This window comes from Mercenaria mercenaria, chromosome 2, assembly GCF_021730395.1.
Source record: "Mercenaria mercenaria strain notata chromosome 2, MADL_Memer_1, whole genome shotgun sequence".
NCBI lineage: Eukaryota > Metazoa > Mollusca > Bivalvia > Venerida > Veneridae > Mercenaria > Mercenaria mercenaria.
In genome coordinates, this window is record NC_069362.1 from 108,293,801 (window position 1) to 108,315,284 (window position 21,484).

The 21,484-nt window shown below is 35.4% G+C and overlaps 1 protein-coding gene across 7 annotated transcripts in view; it reads right to left on the reverse strand.

Annotated features, from left to right (window-relative positions):
• Positions 1–993: 993 nt before the first annotated feature.
• Positions 994–21,484, reverse strand: part of LOC123564858 (target of Myb1 membrane trafficking protein-like) — a 42,913-nt gene continuing 22,422 nt past the window's right edge. Inside the window, exons 7-16 of one of the 7 annotated variants that reach the window (XM_045358740.2) lie at positions 17,028–17,240; positions 16,552–16,630; positions 14,447–14,595; positions 13,070–13,190; positions 12,640–12,718; positions 12,005–12,089; positions 11,290–11,313; positions 9,402–9,422; positions 7,643–7,745; positions 994–2,309 (exon numbers count right to left, since the gene is read on the reverse strand). In XM_045358740.2, coding sequence (XP_045214675.2) covers positions 2,176–2,309; positions 7,643–7,745; positions 9,402–9,422; positions 11,290–11,313; positions 12,005–12,089; positions 12,640–12,718; positions 13,070–13,190; positions 14,447–14,595; positions 16,552–16,630; positions 17,028–17,240 — 1,008 coding nt within the window. In that variant the 3' untranslated portion in view covers positions 994–2,175. Of the gene's footprint in view, positions 2,310–6,572; positions 6,596–7,642; positions 7,746–9,401; positions 9,423–11,289; positions 11,314–12,004; positions 12,090–12,639; positions 12,719–13,069; positions 13,191–14,446; positions 14,596–16,551; positions 16,631–17,027; positions 17,241–21,484 lie in introns of those variants that run through there. The other 6 variants (XM_045358744.2, XM_045358742.2, XM_045358741.2 and 3 more) reach the window with 6 other exon arrangements.

Below are 21,484 nucleotides of genomic sequence, written 5' to 3' on the forward strand. Positions count from 1 at the left end.
CAGAAATTTTAAGTAAGAGGAATACAATTCAAATACTATTTTAGACAGACTTATTGTTCTTGTCTTATGCCAAATAGTCAAATATATGCAAAATTGGACACATAATTGAGAACAATCCCCTCAATATTTTCTATTTTGTCTGTCAAAAAAGTGTTACCTTATATCAGAATTTATATCATTATTGCAAAAAGCATTTTCCCTGCATTTATCAATATAAAAATAGAAGTTTAAAGACATTAACAATAAAACTTTATTTAAATACCCAAGCAAGAAATGTTTTTAAGTATTTATACATCAGTTTTAAAGTATGAAATACAATTTATAAATAAATGTAACAATGAAAGATGAAAAAGCAAAGATGATATAATTCCCCGTTAACCATGATAATGGCACATTCATGACATTCTGGTTACCGTAGATACCCGTGTATAATGCGCACCCGTGTATAATGCGCACCCCCGATCTTAGTCCAAAATCCTGGGGGGAAAAAAAAAAAAAAAAAAAAAAAAAAAATTTGGTCAATTTTGAGGTGAATGGAAAACGAAAGTAGGGTTTACATCGACACCGGTAATAAATTTTATCTCCGCGGCGGAGAGCAGCATCGGGTTCACGGTACTATCGATTTTTGTTTTCTCGAAAATAAAACCAGTAAATTATTGTTATATTTGTTGTTTTACCTTTTTAATTCACTATTTTGAATAAATAAATAGCAGCTGATTCAATATTTCGGAATGGTATCTTTCAAAATGACATGAGCTTCTCAATTCAAACTGATAACAAAAGGTGTGATAGTCTTTTTGTCACGATCATAAAGCCAGTACTTACCGGCAATTAACGTGTCACCTCGTGTCAATTATGTTGTTCACAGTTTGATCTCGGTTAAAGATAATTCTCGATCTTTAATTAGTATTATAATTTTTGTGATTTGTAAACATTTCTTTCGTCAAAATAATTTTAAATTTATATGAAATTAATTTTGTTTGAAAGAAAAATAAACAATTCGATCTTTTACGGAACGTAACGGCAATCTTAGATTTTAGCGGAGACAGTAAGCGCGGGGAGTAGTTTCCCTTTACCAAAATGGCGAACATCGGTAACAAACTTGTTTTGAAGTTGGAAAATTGTCTATACCTGTGTATTATGCGCACCCACGATTCGGGGGTGGTCCCGAGGGTCAAAAAACTGCGCATTATACATGGGTATCTACGGTACATTTTCAAGGACTTTTTTTCTGGCAATGGAACATAATATCGATGGTCTCAATTCAAAATGATGACCATTCATTTCTGGCACTTTTGTACTTTTTTGCATCATTAAAACGGAAAATTCATTTAGCATATCTCTGGAACATGACAAATTGCTAAAGTAATCAGAAAAGCTTAATTTGATCATTTCATGAAATGCCAAACCATAATTTGTGAAGAAAATGTCAAAATGGCACACCTGCTAAAAATTCCAACCTCAGCACCTTGCATCTAACCTGGAATATGTAAAGTCAGGGCCTGGACTGCAATTCCTACTTTTTTGTACCTTTAGCTGTTTGCATAATTTCGAAAAAAAAACATTTTTACTTCTCCTGAAGGTTCCTTATTTTGAACAGAGACCATCAATATACTGAATAAGGCTCTCTCAACTCTATTTCTTGATTTTGATAAAATCAACTAAAGCTTTATAACTAATATAAATATAAGAAAGTTAAAACATTTAACATGTATTGTAAACATTCATATGAAATGGTGTTCTAGAAAGGCTTTAAAAAATTTTTCAAGTGTTTCATCACTTCAATGATAATTTCCCACCATTTTAAACTTAATAACAGAATCATTTATGAATGAGCTTTTATGCACAACCTATTTTCTGGCATACATTGTATATTTCTTGGTTCTCTACCATAGTCTTTGAGACTCAAGAATGATTCCTGTGGCAAAACAAGAAACAAGGATACATGTACATGTGTGATGAACAATACTAGTAGTTGACAAGTGACCAGTGTTGCCCTCAATAGAACTAATAACTGCAAGAAGTTGTTCACCTGTTGCTTTTTTTCCACATGACAGTCTGTTACACAATGCTGGTTACCTTACTATGTCTTATACAATACATAACATTGGAACCAGCCAGCTACTCTTCAAAAAATGAAGATAGATAAAGTCCAGGTATAGTATAAAGCAATCACTACAAGGCAAACATTGGATTATCATCATCATCTTTCTGTAATTGCCGTCTGTTTTGCTGTGCCCCTGTCTGTGCTGATATAGAGGGTAGAGTGCTTGCTGCAGAGGCTCGGTCTGATAAAAACTTGTCAAATTCTGCAAACAAACATAATCATATAGATATATACAACATGACAGCAAAAGCTTGAAAATGACATTATATTTCTACTGTTGTTTCAGACTTCAACCTCCCCTGCAGAAAAAAATCTAACTGAAAATAATGCAATAAATGACAACTGAAACAATGAAAAATTATATGCATGCATTTTGCATTCTAATGACCTGTACAAACAAGGACATTCACATGGAAGCAATATTTTCTCACTGAAAATCATGTTTCAAGCTTCATAAGCTTTAACCCTTAGCCTGCTGCAGGCGAATTTAAAAGCCTTTGCAAACAGCTTGGAACCAGATCAGACGCCGATTAAATCGGCGTCTGATCAGGTTCCAAGCTGTTTGCTACTCTGACAATATTTCTTCCAATTTTGGAGCAAATTGAATGAATTTTACAATTTTAGCAGACGACATTTCCAGCAGACGACAATTTATCTAGCATGCTAAAGGTTAAAAAAATTATCACCAATAATACATTTTGAAACACTTGATGGAAGTTTTCTTTAAACAAGTCAATTTATTTATACAGCAACAACTACATATAAATAAGAGAATTTTCAATGCCACATTTTGGAAATTATAAAAGCAGAAATATAAATCTACAATATGCTTAAACTAACAAAATCACATTGTCACACTGGAAACTTTCATGTACCCTATATAGTTTTAGAGCAAATGAATTTTTTTTTACTTTGAACATATCATACGCATCTCAGTAAATGCATTTTACTGCAAGCCATTATAACAAAGCCACATTGACCTAGTTTGGATAATAACTGCATCTCTTCAAAGAATACAAGAAGTGTCGACAGGACACCAGTACTATACAGACACCATTACTGTCAACAGTACACCAGCACTATATGGACACTGGTACTTCAACAGTACACCAGCACTATATATGGACACCAGTACTGTCAACAAGATATCAGTACTATACAGACACCAGTACTATCAACAGGATACCAGTACTTGCCGACACCAGTACTGTCAACAGGACACCAGCACTATATGGACACCAGTACTGTCAACAAGATATCAGTACTATACGGACACCAATACTGTCAACAGGACACCAGTACTGTCAACAAGATACCAGTACTATATGGACACCAGTACTGTCAACAGGACACTTGTTCTGTGAATACAACACATATACTTTGAACTAGACATAAGAAGTGTGAAAGGGATACCAGTACAGTACATAGGACATTTGTAACTTGAACAGGTCAACAGTACTATAAATAGGACAATAATACTGTGAAAAGGACAACAGTACTCCACAGTACTATGTATGACACAAGTACAGTGAATAGGAACAACACTATTTTAATAGGACACCAGTTCTGTCAAAAGGACACCATACTTTGAACATAACACTGTACTGTAAATAGGACAACAGCACTATGAAAAGGACACACTGTGAAAAAGGCACAATTCTTTGATCTGGACACTGGATACTATGAGCACAACACTAGTACTTAGAAAAGGTTCCCTGTATTGTGTGTGGGACTATAGTCGTCAGTAGAACATAAACAAGAGCTGTCCGTAAGACAGCCAAGCTTGACTATTCGAAATATTGTCACAAAAGCAGGAAATTATTACCCAAAATGTTAAATATCAAAAGAGTTTTAAGTTTGAAAGGGGACATAATTTGACCAAAATGCATATCAGAGTTATGGGACTTGATGCTATCAACTAGTTTTATAACCCCGAACAAACATGTTAAGTTTCAATTCCATATCTGCATTAGTTTTGGAGATAGTAACTTGCATGTAAAACTTTAACCAGAATTTTCTAAGTCCAAAAGGGGGCATAATTTGCCCAAAATACAGGTCAGAGTTATGGGACTTGATTCTGTCAACTAGTTTTATAACCCCGAAGACACATGTGAAGTTTCAATTCAATATCTGCATTAGTTTTGGAGATAGTAACTTGCATGTAAAACTTTAACCAGAATTTTCCAAGTCCAAAAGGGGGCATTATTTGCCCAAAATACATGTCAGAGTTATGGGACTTGATTCTGTCAACTAGTTTTATAACACCGAAGACACATGTGAAGTTTCAATTCAATATCAGCATTAGTTTTGGAGATAGTAACTTGCATGTAAAACTTTAACCAGAATTTTCTAAATCCAAAAGGGGGCATAATTTGCCCAAAATACATGTCGGAGTTATGGGACTTGACCCAGTGAGGTAGGTAATTGATCTAGAAAAAGAAAAAATAAGTTTTAAATCCATATGCCTTTTAGTAATAGCTGTATGTACTTGCACGCAAAACTTTAACCAGAATTTTCTAAGTCCAAAAGGGGGCATAATTTGGCCAAAATACATGTCAGAGTTATTGGACTTGACCTAGTGATGTAGGTAATTGATCTAGAAAAAAAAAAATAACTTTCAAATCTATATGCCTTTTGGTAATAGCTATATGTACTTGCACGCAAAACTTTAACCAGAATTTTCTAAGTCCAAAAGGGGGCATAATTTGGCCAAAATGAAGGTCAGAGTTATGGGACTTGCTGCTATCAACTAGTTTTATAACCCCAAAGACACATGTGAAGTTTCAATTCAATATCTACATTAGTTTTGGAGATAGTAACTTGCATGTAAAACTTAACCAGAATTTTCTAAGTCCAAAAGGGGGCATAATTTGGCCAAAATGAAGGTCAGAGTTATGGGACTTGCTGCTATCAACTAGTTTTATAACCCCAAAGACACATGTGAAGTTTCAATTCAATATCTGCATTAGTTTTGGAGATAGTAACTTGCATGTAAAACTTAACCAGAATTTTCTAAGTCCAAAAGGGGGCATAATTTGCTCAAAATACATGTTAGAGTTATGGAACTTGACCCAGTGAGGTTGGTAATTGACCTAGAAAAAGAATAAATAAGTTTCAAAGCTATATGCCTTTAAATGATAGCTGTATGTACTTGCATGCAAAAACTTAACCAAGGTGTGACGCCGACGCCGACGCCGACGCCAGGGTGAGTAGAATAGCTAGACTATTCTTCGAATAGTCGAGCTAAAAATTTGACTAAGGCACCAGTACTTTTAACATACTTATACAGTGATAGGACACCGGTGATGTGAATGGGGCACAAGTACTCTAAAAAGGATGCTAATACAGTAAACATGCAATATATAAATGTAGACTGCATATTGATCAGTACAGTGATGTTTTATCATCCAAATCATAGGCAAATTTGGAAGCATATGATATCGAACAAACAAATATGCAGAATTTTCCATTTTCGCCATTTGCGAAATTTATTTTCAACTTTTATCACCCATTCGCAAATTGGCTCAACTGATGAAAGACTGCGTTGACCCCCGAACAGGATACCAGTACTGTGAGAATAAGACATCCTAATCGAGTACTGTGAATAAGACACCAGTACTTTGAGTAAGACAACACAACACTAGTACAACAAATAGGATGCAAGGACTTTGAACAAAACAATAAGACTGGCATTGTGGCTATGAATAAGACAACAGAACATCAGTAATTTGAGTAAGAGGATACCAGTACTGTAAAACAAAATGACTGGAGTGGACCAGAGACTGCAGTTTGTTGCTAGCTTCATAAGCAGACCAATGTAATGAACATTTACACTGTTTTAAACCAAAAGCATGTTTTTCACCAAATTTATGCTTAAACTAAAGACTGGCACCACAAGCTAAACTGAATGTAATCAAAACAATGTATTAATGTAAAATGACAACTCGTCTCTGACTGAGCCAGCATTACACTTGTAATAATTAATACTGTACAAACAAAAACTTACAACTTCAACTCAACTGTATGTTTTTATGATAAGTATCTTTCTATTTCACTTGTGTAAAGATCTATAAATAGTTTCATATAGAATTAAAAATCTAAAAACTCAAAAATGTTTTGATTTTTTTAAATCTACAAGCAGCAGAGAATTTTCAATCGGCTAAAACTTGACTTTTTTAATTACTCCCAATAAAAAAAAACACAACAGTTTTACAAAAAAACATACATGTGAGTCAAAGTTTGAACATTCCGTCTTGTGGACAAAAGTTTACCACATATTATGACATATCACAACAACATCTTTTACAACAGGACTCCCGAAGGCAAGGGCAAAAAATCTTGTCAAAAAGGTCTCATGCATAAGCTCTCACCCATCAGCCTTTTCACAAAATAAGCATAACTGAGATGACAAATCAATACACAGGGGGCGGAGCAAACACTTCATGCAGTTATAGCAACATACCTTTGTCCACAAGCAGAATTATTTATCTAAAACCAAACAATAATCTACATTACTGACCACCTTAACAATTATGTACATATCAACAGAAATTTCTTTACCACATTTTTAGTTATTTTGTTTTGCTCTGTTTTAATAGTCTACACTGTTTTTCAACAGTGCGGTAGGTCAGATTTATGTCTTCCTGTGTCTTATATAGGTACTGAGTTGTTCCCCACAAGTAACTGATAACTTCTCCACGTGATGGACTGGATTTGGATTTAAAATCTTAACAAGAAAGTTTACAGTACCAAGAAAATGAAACTGCAAACTAGATGAGCTCTCACAATTGAACTGAACAACACTGTACAGTTTCTCAAACTGATGAATGTAGCTGGAAAAATTACTGAGTCTCAAAGTTTAATGTTTTTATCTAATTTTAAAAAAATGCTGAAAGTGATCAGTAGCAGAAGCATGTTTTAAAATAAACATGGCACAGAATATAAATGGAGTGTTTAGTGTGGTTCAACTGGTCTTGGACTACCAGATATGGTACAGCATATAAACAGAGTGTTTAGTGTGGATCATGTGGACTAACAAATATGGTACAACATAAAAATGGAGCGTTTAGTGTGGCTCATGTGGACAACCAAACACTGCAACATACAAATGGAGTGTTTAGTGTGGCTGATGTGGGCTAATTAAAATGGTACAACATGTAAATGCAGTGTTTAGTGTGGTGCATAAGGACTACCAAAGATGGAACATCACACAAAAAGGAGGGTTTAATGTGGTCCTTCTGGACAACATAAATGGAGTGTTTACTGCTGCCCTTGTGGACTACCAAATATGGTACAACACATATGGCTCATGTGGACTGCCAAATATGGTACAACACACATATTGTTTAGTGTGGCTTATTTAGACTACCATACCAGACACTGCAAATTGTATAATTTCAAGTTTGACAGCAACATTTGCAACTATACACATGAAATATATTTTATCAAGTTAACTAAACTTAAAACACTCTATCTCCTTTATACAATCCAGCTGTGTCTGCTCAAAGAGATAAGCAAGGGAGATAATTTACTGACCTGAACTAGAGATGGGTTCCTCGGGTTTGCCTGCTCCTGTGGCCTCCTCGTGCTGCTTTAACCATTGTTCCATTTCATCATAATCTGTCTCCTTGTCTTGTAACTGATTCAAACAAAAACAATGACTCTCATTATAACTTTATACAAACAGACATGTTACTAGCAATAGTTAGAGATAACATTAAGTTAAATATTCAATCAACTGTACTTGAAGGTAACAAGGGTATCATCAAATTACCTAAAGTTTACTAGATGTTTCTCCTTTGCATATGTTAAATTTTCACAAGCTCGACATAAATACTGTGTCTATAACATTATCACAGAGTAGAAAATTTATATGTTAAATAAAATGGAACTTGTTCATTGGTGTATGATAGTATCCTCTATAAGATGAACAGGAGTTCTACAATACACTACATGTCTTAACCTTTACCCTGCTAAATTTTCTAAATGGATTGGTCCATCATCCAACTTGGGCAGCACCACTTATTATTCAAAGGGGTGTATACTGAAAATTTATTGACTGAACAGCAAACAATGCAGACCATGATCAGCATCCATGGACATGCAGGCTGATCTTGGTCTGCACTGGTCACAAAGGCAAAATCACTTGCTGCCAGCATGGTTAAAGGTTAAAGACAGTATTGAGAACACCTATTTTTGTTCATCAAAGTGTCTTATAATGGCACATGTCTTGCAATGGAAACTGAAATACCTTGACATTCTAACAAATATTAAAACCGTGTCTAGCATGGAGTTCTCATGTTCAAGGTTTTGTTTGTTTGTTTTGGGCTTAACACCGTTTTTCAACAGTATTTCAGTCATGTAACGGCGGGCAGTTAACCTAACCAGTGTTCCTGGATTCTGTACCAGTACAAACCTGTTCTCCGCAAGTAACTGCCAACTTCCCCACATGAATCAGAGGTGGAGGACTAATTATTTCAGACACAATGTCGTTTATCAAATAGTCATGGAGAACATACGCCCCGCCCGAGGATCGAACTCGCGACCCCGCGATCCGTAGACCGACACTCTACCTACTGAGCTAAGCGGGCGGGTTAAGGTAATGCAGTTTAATAATATGAAAGTTCCATACAATTTCACAACAGTAATGGGGAACAAGGTGACAAATACTCACTGAATTACTTCTACAAGGAAGGGATAGGTTAAATACCATATTAAATCTGAAAAGCATCCCAATAATATGTTTTTAGAAAAAATCTTCTTTGTAATGTAAGGTTTCTGGTTTAGTTAATGTAATTTACTTTATGAACTTATAAAAGTTTTGGTTTCCATTTAAACTATCAATTTTTTTAAGTGGTAAAAAAAATCATGGATGTTAACTGTAATTTCTGGGAAAGATCTACATGCATAAATATATATCAGCAATGCCTTCTTGACCTTTAATTTTCATTTTTCACAAACTTTTGAAATATAATGTATATGCACATATTTAATAGATGGTAGAGGCATACTAAAAGCAGCAGGGCAAATTGTTATATTTCTCTCATCAGAAAGGATAACCTAGATATAAAAATATGTACATAATATAGGATTATCCATGTGTAAAAGTATGATGTAGACCATACTTAAAACAAGCAGATAATACTTTCATACTGGCAGTACATGTAAGCAGGTTTATCATGTACAAAATGGGTAAGCTTCGTTTATGCAAGTAAGCAGAAAACAGTACATATGCAAGCAACAGGAACAAGAAAAATAAGATGTTGTGCACAAAAAGGTTGTAACATAAACAAACCTTTCTCGTTTGTAATCCCGACTATGTTTAAAATAAAACAAAACAAAAAAACATGAGGCAAAAATAACTTAAGACAGCACATGGTTAGACCTTCAGTCCCTGATAAATTATGAAATTAATGCAAGCATATTTCAAGTCATAAAAAATTAATTGTTAAGAAAATCAATATTTCTGCTAAGTATAACAGCATTTTTATCCTGTTAAGAATTTTGGACATTTTAGGTCAGAACCATGATTGATGATTTCAACAGCACCTACTATTATTAAAGCAGTACAATTTCATACTTAAGCAGCATATTATAGCTTTTAAGTGAGCCCTGCTGTGCTAACAATATAACAAACATTGATAAATTCTCATGATGTACGGAATGATGGCCATCACAATAAAATTGCATGAAATGCTGCAAGTTTTTTAGTGTATTTCATCACAAGAGATTGTTTTTAATTCAAACTGGTGACTTGTTAATAATATAAGCGTTCGCAGACAAAGCATAAGTAAAGAGATTATTTCCAGTTCTAAACAGTTAAGAAGCATTTAAAACTATTTTTTCTATAGTAAAACCAGAAAGAATGACGTAGTGCTACAAAATTTACAAATTATAAAGCACAAAAGGAAAGGCACTTTTACAGAAATAAGCATTTTAGCATTACAAAAAAGTCATCTCTATTTCTGTATAGAATTCTCAAGAGCTTTTAACACTAATTTATCAACAGGTTCCATACTTTTCTAAAAATGTTTACGTCAACAAATTGCTCACAACTTCAATAACAGCATTTCAAACCATTTAGTATATTCTAATTACTGGTGATTGTTTAGTACAGTCTTAAAGATCTCTGTGTTTATTTACTTCTTCTTGCTGGAATTTAGCAAAATTTATGGGTAATGAAACTTTCCGATTTGGCTAGTTATCGAACTTGGCTGTGGACTTATAGACAAACACATTTTGTTCAAGTTTGGTGAAGATCAAATGAGAAATGTACGACTTAGAGTGCGGACAAGAGTAAAAAGACCGATTTTCGGTAATTCAAGGGCCATAATTCTGAAAGGCCTAGGCTGATTTGGCTAGTTATTGAATTTGGCCGAGGACTTATGGTCAAACACATTTTGTTCAAGTTTGGTGAAGACTGGAATTAGAGCGCATGCACATAAAGGACCTCAAAAGGACTGCTATACTACTAATGATTAGTAGTCCTTTTGGAGTGATTTATGAGCCCTAGACCTGAGCGTTTTTCGGTAATTCAAGGGCCATAATTTCAAAGTGCCTGGGCCGATTTGGCTAGTTATCGAACTTGGCTGAGGACTTATTGGCAAACACATTTTGTTCAAGTTTGGTGAAGATCGGATGAGAAATGTTCGACTTAGAGTGCGGACAAGCTTTGTGACAGATAAACAGGAGTAAATCAATATGTCTCCCACACCACTGTATGGTGGGAGACATAACTAGCTTCTTGGGAAACACTAACCAGCTACCTTAACCCAGAATGAACTATATATGTCCATGTCTCTCCCTATATCACTGTATATATTCATCTTTCCCTGATATCACTGTATAAAATCACTTTTCTATGATATCAGTACATAAAATCATCTTTCTCTGACATCACTGTTTAAAATCATTTTTCCCTTGTAAAACTATAAAATAGTCTTTCCTTGACATCACTCCCTCACCTACCACCACCCCACCAACATCACTTTATAAAATCATCTTTCTATAGCACTATATCAAATTCACCGAGACATGCATGTGCAGACAATATTATATAATTATTAGAAGAAACCAAGTAACTGCATTGTGAATAAAATACAAGCAAGAAGATATCAGCTAAAGATTTCACTGCACAAGATGCACGTGCACAAAACACTAATTTTACACCAAAACACAATTACCTGTAGGATTTCCTCCTCACTTGGCTAAAAAGTGGCAATACATTCATTAAAATCTTGATATTCCAACCAGGCTCTCATTAAAAGTATATATCTACGTAATAATCATGCAGATTTTGTTTTTGCTTTGTTAAGTTTTAAGTCAAACTAATGCAGTTCAGGTGTTATGGCGACATTTCAGGTCTCAAGGAGGGTGACAAGGCCACATGCTCATCTGGGCATTCTTTCTGGCACTAGTCAGCAAACTGGTAGAACCATCAACTTTCTGTATGCCAATCTGATGTCTTCTTCTTGTGGCAATTAAGGGCTTGACCCATGAGGTGAGGAAGCCAATTTTGATATCTTCCTCACTTGAAAAGTAATGGCTTAAACAAACTTAGGTGACAAGCAAGTGGTTCCAAGTATGCCACCTTAACCTCTCAATCATGGAGGACCCCTTGCAGACTTTCACATAAAATGAAACATGTAACAGTAAGAAATATGCAAAGAGAAATGATGTCATTGATATTGCTTGAAGCAATAATAAACCTTTTATTCATCATCACTCATACATGTAAATAGCATAGCCAACCTCTCAATTGCCCAAGGGATGTTTGTAGTACACTTTTATTGAAGAAGATATTTAGCACCTTTGTCTTTATTTTCATCTCAGACAGAAACTTCACTGTTTCTTCATTCATTAATTTTTGTTTGTTTGAAAAACCTAAATTCAACTTACCTGTGTTTGTGCCTTCATGTTTACAGCCTGACCAACACCTGTACCCTGACCAAACTGGTCCTCATTTACATAATTGGTACCAGATCTGTGGGATACAATATATATATATATATATATATATATATCAACAATATCAAGTAAAAAGAATTATATGCTTTTGTCAAAAGCAACAACCTCGTGTCAATTTGACAATGAAAATAATATTTTAGAAATTATAACTAGAACAGGCAAAATGTGTTTGTCTGTCTTAGTTCATGCTGATACAATTACGATCTTTTGGCTACTTCCCAATTCAATTGTGGAGGCAGACCCCAGGTGATTCAAAAAAATTACTTCAGGCACAGATGGACCACCTGAATAAAATAATTGGTCTTCAGAAATCCAAACAGATAGATTCCTCCCTCACAAGGAACAGTTCTCTATCCCAAGTGGGATTCTGAACCCATGGCAGTGACAGTAAAGTTGTCTGAATTTATCAAGCTTAACTCCAAAAGGTGAACATTATATGCAGATGTAAGATATATTAAATAGTACTGGCAACAGATAAAAGCTACGGATCAACTTTAGCAATACCAGTAACTTCAATTCTGTTTTCTTTCTCACTGACAAGTAAACCAGGAATGTTGATAACATACCCCATGTTTTCTTTATTCTGGTCAAATGACTTCCTCGATTGAGCAAACATGTCAAAATCATCGTGGGCCCCATTTACATCTGTAAAAATACACAAAATACTTTACTACAAAATAACTTAAAAAATACCCGATATATTCTCAATGATTTTTCAAAGATTTTATATTCTTTCTTGATTCATATTAATGTAACTGATCAGAATTCTACTGCCACAGAGAATACTTTTTGGGAGGTATCCTGCACGCACATAAAATATTTTTATAAAATTGCAGCATAATTATCACATTAGGTTTCAAACCTGTGAAAAAAGACATCGGAAAGTTTCATTTCACATATTTCAGTTATGGTATATGAATCAGGCTATAGCTCAATGTCATCAGAAGTTTGTCAGTGTCACTCACTATAATCGACACTGTAAGACAAAGAACTTACTCATTTTAGCCATTTGATCAGCGACTTGTGTGGTAGTTGTTGTGGTATCATCTCCCAAATCTATCAAGTTACCAACACTGGCATTTTCAGGTGGTACCTGTACATTATTTTCAGGTTGTACCTGTGTGTTCAGAGCAATATGTTAGTCCTGGGTTAAACATTACTGTTAGGTGTTTCTTTAAGGTATATAATCCATAAATAGATAACATTTTGATGCCTGGTGACCCCATGTTTTTTGGATATCATTTGAAAGAGTTGTGTCTGTTGAACAAGAATTAATAAATAAGATGACCATAAATAATATGAAAGAATCACTACAGTCATGAATTTTGACCTGAAAATGATCCTACACTGTAATAACTGGATTTCTGTTGAAGTATCATTGAAAACTATAAAATAAATTAACAGCTTAATGAAGTTACGACCACTGGGGAGTTTAAACTGTAACCTCAGGGTTCTAAGGCCAACACTTATTTCATGCATATAAAATTAATTCTAGATGTTATCACTACTGCTGGAAAGCTCTATGATTATTGTGCTCTGAATGATGTCAAATAATTATTCCAGACTACAGTTATATACAATAAAACCTGTATTAAGCAGGCAGCAAAAGCAGCAACAATATCTGGCTGCTTAAGACAAGTGAGCCGTGGCATGAGAAAACCAATATAGTGGCTTTGCGACCAGCATGAATCCAGACCAGCCTGTGCATCCCCTGTTCGCTAATGGTTTCTCTACTTGCAATAGGCTTTGAAAGTGAACAGCATGGATTCTGACCAGACTGCGCTGATGCGCAGGCTGGTCTGGATCCATGCTGGTCACAAAGCCACTATGTTGGTTTTCTCATGGCACGGCTCAAGTGAAGTTATCTCACTCGATGCTTAAGGTAAATGACTGCTTAATAAAGGTAGGTTCAACTGTAGTAGATCCATGCTTAAACCAAATTTCAACTTGTTCTGTGCTTCAAGTTTCCAAGCTTTGTTTAAATATATACTACTGCAAGAAAATAGTACTATTAAGTTTTATTTTAAATCTGTAGAATACAGGACGCAAGAAAAAGAGTCTACCGTCCATTGCCAGCTGTAGGTGTGAACAGGATTATCTGGCTCCCTGGTAACTGTTTCATTAATGACTTGGTTGAGCCTCATTACCATAAGAATAGTTATCTTCAAGTCGGATGCTCCAACTTGCAACTTCTACCAGTAAAAGAGTCTTACGAACTTCTATCATTAAAATATGAAAGAAATGAGGCACAGCATATTCATAAATTCACTGTTAATTCATATACATGTATTAATAAAAAATATTCTAAAAATGCTTTAATGCCCCTTTTGCTGGGACATATTTCATGCATTTGTAAGGAAGTGATTAACTTACAATATCATTATAAGAGGGTGGGTGGACAGAGTCAGCAGAGGCTGGTTCCACATCCTGTGTCTGTCCTGTCTGACCAGTTCTGTATCGCTCGAATCTTTCATAACGTAAGAACACATTGTTCAGATCATCATTGACTCGTAATAATTCATCTGAAACATGTATATTCATCAATCATTCTCCATCAGAATAACTACAACAAGAGAGAGCTTGTCAAACACTAAATGCCCCCCTTGATGCATTCAGTAATTGCACAAGGAACAGAAATTATTTGCTCACTGAAAACAAACGTTCTACTGTTCTGGTTTAATGTGACATTGACCTTTGACCTATTGACTTCAAAATCAACAGGGGTCATCTGCTGGCCATGATCAACCTCCCTTTTAAGTTTAGTGATCCTAGGCCCAAGCATTCTCAAGGTATCTTCCGGAAAGGGTTTAACTGTTCCGGGTCAATGTGACCTTGATCTTTAGCCTACTGACCTCAAAATCTATAGGGGTCATCTACAGGTCATGACCAACCTCCCTATCAAGTTTCATGATCCTAGGCCCTAGCCTTCTCAAGTTATTGTCTGGAAATGGTTTAAATGTTCCGGGTCACTGTAACCTTGACCTTTGACCTACTGACCTCAAAATCAATAGGGGTCATCTGCTGGTCATGATGAATCCTCTATCATCTTTCATAACCCTTGGCCCAAACGTTCTCAAGTTATCGTCCAGAAACCGTTCAACTGTTCCTGGCCAATGTGACCTTGAACTTGGACCTAATGACCTCAAAATCAATAGGAGTCATCTGCTGGTCATGATCAATCTCCCTATCAACTTTCTTGATCCTAGGCCCAAGCATTCTTGAGTAACGCCCGGAAACTGTTTTACTGTTCCTGGTCACTGTGACCTTTGACCTACTGATCTCAAATTAATATGTGCCATCTGCTGTCATGACCAACCTCATTATCACCTTTCACGATATTAGGCCCAAGCAATCTTGAGTTATCATCTGGAAACCGTTTTAACTGTTCCGGGTCACTGTGACCTTGATCTTTGACATACTGACCTCAAAATAAATAGGGGTCATCCGCAGGTCATGACTAACCTCCCTATCAACTTTCATGATCCTAAGCCCAAGCGTTCTTGAGTTATCATCCAGAAACTGTTTAACCGTTCAGGGTCACTGTGACCTTGACCTTTGACATAAAGATCTCAAAATCAATAGGGGTCATCTGCAGGTGATGACCAACCTTCTTATCAACTTTCATGATCCTAGGCCCAAGCGTTCTTGAGTTATCATCCGGAAACGGATTGGTCTACATATAGACTGACCAACCGACCAACCAACATCTGCAAAACAATATACCCCTCATTCTTCCAAGGGGGGCATAATAACTACAGAAATTTCGAATACATAATCCACTTTGGGTTAATTTTCACCAGAAGGACATCAGATATTAATGTAACTGCTTATCAACTTTATCAGGCAACTAGAAAAATGTAAGCACTTTGAAATAAGTATATTTACTGAGTCTTTTTCTATTTGCCATAAAACAATGATCGCTCAGTGTAACTAGGGTATGAGAAAAATGCTCAAATTTTCAAGGCTTTCAAGCTATTTTAACATAGTCAAATAAAAGGAAAATGGCTGGAACTAAATAAATTGCTCAAGAAGCCACTAATGCAAGAGCAAGCAATATTTCACTGTGTAATAAAATGTAAAATGACCTCATTTATCATTTCTCTATATACAGGAATATGAGCTGTGCCATGGGAAAACCAACATAGTAGGTTTGCAACCAGCATGGATCCAGACCAGCCTGCGCATCCGCCCAGTCTGGTCAGGATCCATGCCGTTCGCAAACAGTTCCTCTAATTGCAATAGACTTTGAAAGCGAACAGCATGGATCCTGACCAGACTACGCGTTTGCGTATCCAGACCAGCCCACGCATACGCGCAGTCTGGTCTGGATCCATGCTGGTCGCAAACCCACTATGTTGGTTTTCTCATGGCACGGCTCATATATATTTCTGCAATATACAGCTTATGACAAAAAGTACCAGAACTTTATCTTGTTAACCATTACTCTTTTAAAATTAAAAAAATCCATGACTACTTACTTGTAACTTCTTCATTTGGAATTCCATCTAAAAGTTCTACAATTCTTTGTTGCATTTGTCTGTTTGTTCTGTTTAATTCCTGTAATCATTCAAATCAGTTCAAAAAACTTGTACCATCTACATACAACATGTCCACATTCCAAAACAAAAATTTATGATGTTCAATTGAAAGCATATGCAAAGCCCTTTTATCATGAAAATCATTACAAATTCTTGGTAAGCAATAGAGCTTTTACTATTTGAATAAGCCATAAATCCCTATATTTTAAAATAACTGCTATCAGATCTATTTATATTAACATTTCAATTTCTTTGACCAGGATATAGAAAATTATCATTTTTAACTCTATTTGTGAAGTGTTTAAATAATGTGTAGTAATAAGGAACGGTGAACTACATTTTGAGATGGCACAGAAAAATATGATCATCCCAGCTCAATGAATGACAGAGGTAACAATTTGAATACCACTATTTACCTGTAATAATTCTAAATCTGAGGAATCTACGTTGCTAGGTGATAATTCTGTTAACATTTCACTCATCACTCTTACGTTGCCCTGTACCACGTCCAGTTCACTGCGGAGTTTTGCCAGCTGTTCCTGGGACGGTATGACCGGTCCACCGGACGGCTGTGGAACAACAGGTACCGGAGCAGGAGACAAAACCTGGCCAGTGTTACGAACTGAAGTCTGCAAAGAAATTATCCAGTATGACATTATCTCTTATTAATTTCAGAGGAATTTATTCTTGCTAATTACGAGGTAATGGTACTACAGGAACGAAATATAAACATAAAAAACTGCATATATTAACCAAATTACTTCTAATATTAAACATACAAAAATTAATGATGAATACTGTGATACCAGTAATAACTTAAATGCAATTGGTTAAACTTGGAACATAAAACTCATTGTAAACATAGAATAAAACAAGTGAATGAAGTATTGCCATGCAATACAAAGTCCCCTACTGGAAGGCACCTAATTTTCTCTACTGCAGTATAACATAATGAACTGATATCTGCCAATGCTGTATAAACAATATTGTACTATATATACAATATGTTATAACAAAACACTTGGATTAAAATTTATCCATTGTATATATAAAACCTACAGTTGTTTTCATATGGCATTTTTTGGCCGATTATCAAACAAGAGGGCCAAGATGGCCCTAGGTCCCTCACCTAAGAAACACACCATAACAGTGTAAAACATGTTTGACCTAGTGATTTCATGGAAACAAATATTCTGACCAATTTTCATTAAGATTGGACCAAAAAATTGGTCTCTTGCGATAAAACAAGCATTTTCTTAGATATGACATAGTTTTTGACCCTAGATGACCCATGTTCAAACTCGACCTAGATTTTATCAAGGCAATCATTCTGTACAAAATTCATGAAGATCAATTAAAAAATACAGCCTCTATCACATACACAAGTTTTTTCTTTGATTTGACCAAGTGACCTAGTTTTTGAACTCAGATGACCCATATTCAAATTCGATCTAGATTTCATTAAGGCAATCATCCTGACCAAATTTCATAAAAATCAATTGAAAAAAACAGTCTCTATCGCATACACAAGATTTTTCTTTAATTTGACCTAGTGACCTAGTTTTTGACCTCAGATAACCCATATTCAAACTCAACCTAGATTTCATCAAGGCAATCACTCAGACCAAATTTCATGAAGATCAATTGAAAACTCCATCCTCTATTGCATACACAATGTTTTTCTTCGATTTGACCTAGTGACCTAGTTTTTGACCCGAGATGACCCATTTTTGAACTCAGCCTAGATTTTATCAAGGTAATCATTCTGGCTAAATTTCATGAAGATCAGTTGAAAAATACAGCCTCTAACGCATACACAAGGTTTTTCCTTGATTTGACCTAGTGACCTAGTTTTTGACCCGAGATGACCCATTTTCAAACACGGCCTAGATTTCATCAAGGTAATCATTCTGACCAAAATTCATGAAGATCAATTGAAAAATACAGCCTCTATCGCATACACAAGGTTTTTCTTTGATTTCACCTAGTGACCTAGTTTTTGACCCCAGATGACCCATTTTCGAACTCGGCCTAGATTTCATCAAGGCAATCATTCTGACCAATATTCATGAAGATCAATTGAAAAATACAGCCTCTATCGCATACACAAGGTTTTTCTTTGATTTGACCTAGTGACCTAGTTTTTGACCCCAGATGACCCATTTTCGAACTCGGCCTAGATTTCATCAAGATTATCATTCTGACCAATATTCATGAAGAATAATTGAAAAATACAGCCTCTATCACATACATAAGGTTTTTCTTTGATTTGACCTAGTGACCTAGTTTTTGACCCGAGATGACCCATTTTCGAACTCGGCCTAGATTTCATCAAGGCAATCATTCTGACCAATATTCATGAAGATCAATTGAAAAATACAGCCTCAATCGCATACACAAAGTTTTTCTTTGATTTCACCTAGTGACCTAGTTTTTGACCCGAGATGACCCATTTTCGAACTCGGCCTAGATTTCATCAAGGTTATCATTCTGACCAATATTCATGAAGATTGACTGAAAAATACAGCCTCTATCGCATACACAAGGTTTTCCTTTGATTTGACCTAGTGACCTAGTTTTTGACCCGAGATGACCCATTTTCGAACTCGGCCTAGATTTTATCAAGGTTATCATTCTGACCAATATTCATGAAGATTAATTGAAAAATACAGCCTCTATCGCATACACAAGCTAAATGTTGACAGACGACAGATGCCAGACGACAGACGACGGACGACGGATGCCGGACATCGAGCGATCAGAAAAACTCACCTGAGCAGGTGAGCTAAAAAGGTGTCATAAGTTATTTATAGTAACAAGAAAGGGAAATTAATCCTTTAAAAAAAAAAAGAAAAAAAAATTCTATATAAAATAAGTCCACAAGAAACTCTTTACCAGGTAGAGATAGGTCAAAATGGTATTGCGTACAACACATTGTCTCATACAGGGGAATATTTGTGCAAACTGATATTTAAATCCTGTTTTGCATGACAAAGTTATAGACCGGAGGGGAAAAAGTCCCATTGACCTTTGATCTCAAAGTGTGACCTTGACCTTTAGTCTAGGATTCTGAGTGTTGCGCATGACACGTTGTCTCATCATGGGGAACATTTATGCCAAGTAATATTAAAATCCCTTGATGGATGACAGTGTTCTGGACCGGACCGGAAAAAAACCTTATTAACCTTTGACCTCCAATTGTGACCTTGACTTTTGAGTTAGGGGTACGGATTTTGCGCATGACATGTCGTCTCATCAAGGGGAACATTTGTGCCAAGTAATATTAAAATCCCTTCATGGATGGCAGAGTTTTGGACTGGACAGGAGAAAAGCCCTGTTGACCTTTGACCTCCAATTGTGACCCTGACCTTTGAGCCAGGGGTCCGGGATTTGTGCAGAACATGTCGTCTCATCATAGGGAACATTTGTGGCAAGTGATATTAAAATCCCTTAATGAATGAGTTATGGACTGGACATGAAACAGACCCTGTTCATGCTATGTTAACATTTGACTGCCAAGTGTGACCATGACCTTTGAGCTAGGGGTCTGAAAGTTGTGCACGACACATCGTCCTATTTGGAAGTACATTTGTGCCAAGTAATATTAAAATTCCTTGATGGATGGCATAGTTATGGACCGGACAGGAAAAAAGCCCTGTTGACCTTTAACCACCAACTGTGACCTTGATCTTTAAGCTAGGGGTCTGGGTTTTGCGTATGACACGTTGTCTCATTATGGGGAACATTTTGTCAAGTAATATTAAAATCCCTTTATGGATGACAGAGTTATGGACCGGACAAGAAATTGCAGACAGACGGGCGGAAGGACGGAATGTTGGGCAGAATAGTGCATTCCTATAGTCCCCGAAACTGATTTTCAACCAGTAGGGGACTAATAAATAAATGTATGAAACAATTATTATGACACAACTGTTTGCATAAAAATAACAACAATAATACACTTATACACTATGAATTTACACACAAAATTTACAAAAATATATCCAACACCTGCACATGGCAAATTACCTTTTTGATCATAATTTTTTTGACAGTTTTCTCAAGCTCAACGTTAACATTCTTCTATCAAAATTTAGAGACAAATGTAAAATGAATGGGAAGTACAATGATTTATTATACATGTAAGGGTTTATTTTGGTTTCATCCCAATTTCATTTTTGAAAAAAAAAAGACATTAAAATGAGTTTAATACATGGCAGAAATTCAAAACCATGTACACTATCTTGAGATCACCATCTGTTAATATTTCTTCACATTTTTTGCAATACATTTTAGATTTTGTTCGGGGTTTTTTTCAAAGATCTTTTTTAAGAAAGTAGAAAAAATTTCCTTCAGTATAACATATCACCTTAATTATATTGTCTTTAGCAAAAAAAGTTGACACATGAGAAACGTATTATACAACATAAAATATTATATCACAGAACCCTATCTGGGCCTCACAATGATAATACAACAATATAAACTACAGCACCTCCATCACTTCCTCCTCGTCTTCAACAACATATGCTGACTGGTGACAAAAACATTATCATACAATGTATAAAACAAGGAAGTTGAATTATAAAATGCTATGTGCATGTGCAATAAAAAGTAAAATCTTTAAAATAAAAATTCCATCTATTAAGTATCAACTCCATTCTGGAAAAACTGAAACAAGTACCTAAAGTAATGTAAATCTTTTCTTACATTAAAATACTATGAAATCATTAACTAATGAAGGACTATTCTATTTTTTGGGGAAACCGCCAAATCCACAAAATTGAAACCAAGCAAACAATTAAATTCCCATCTATTTTATCTTTAGAATAAAATTCCAATGAATATATGTAGTCTTGGTCAAAAACCATGA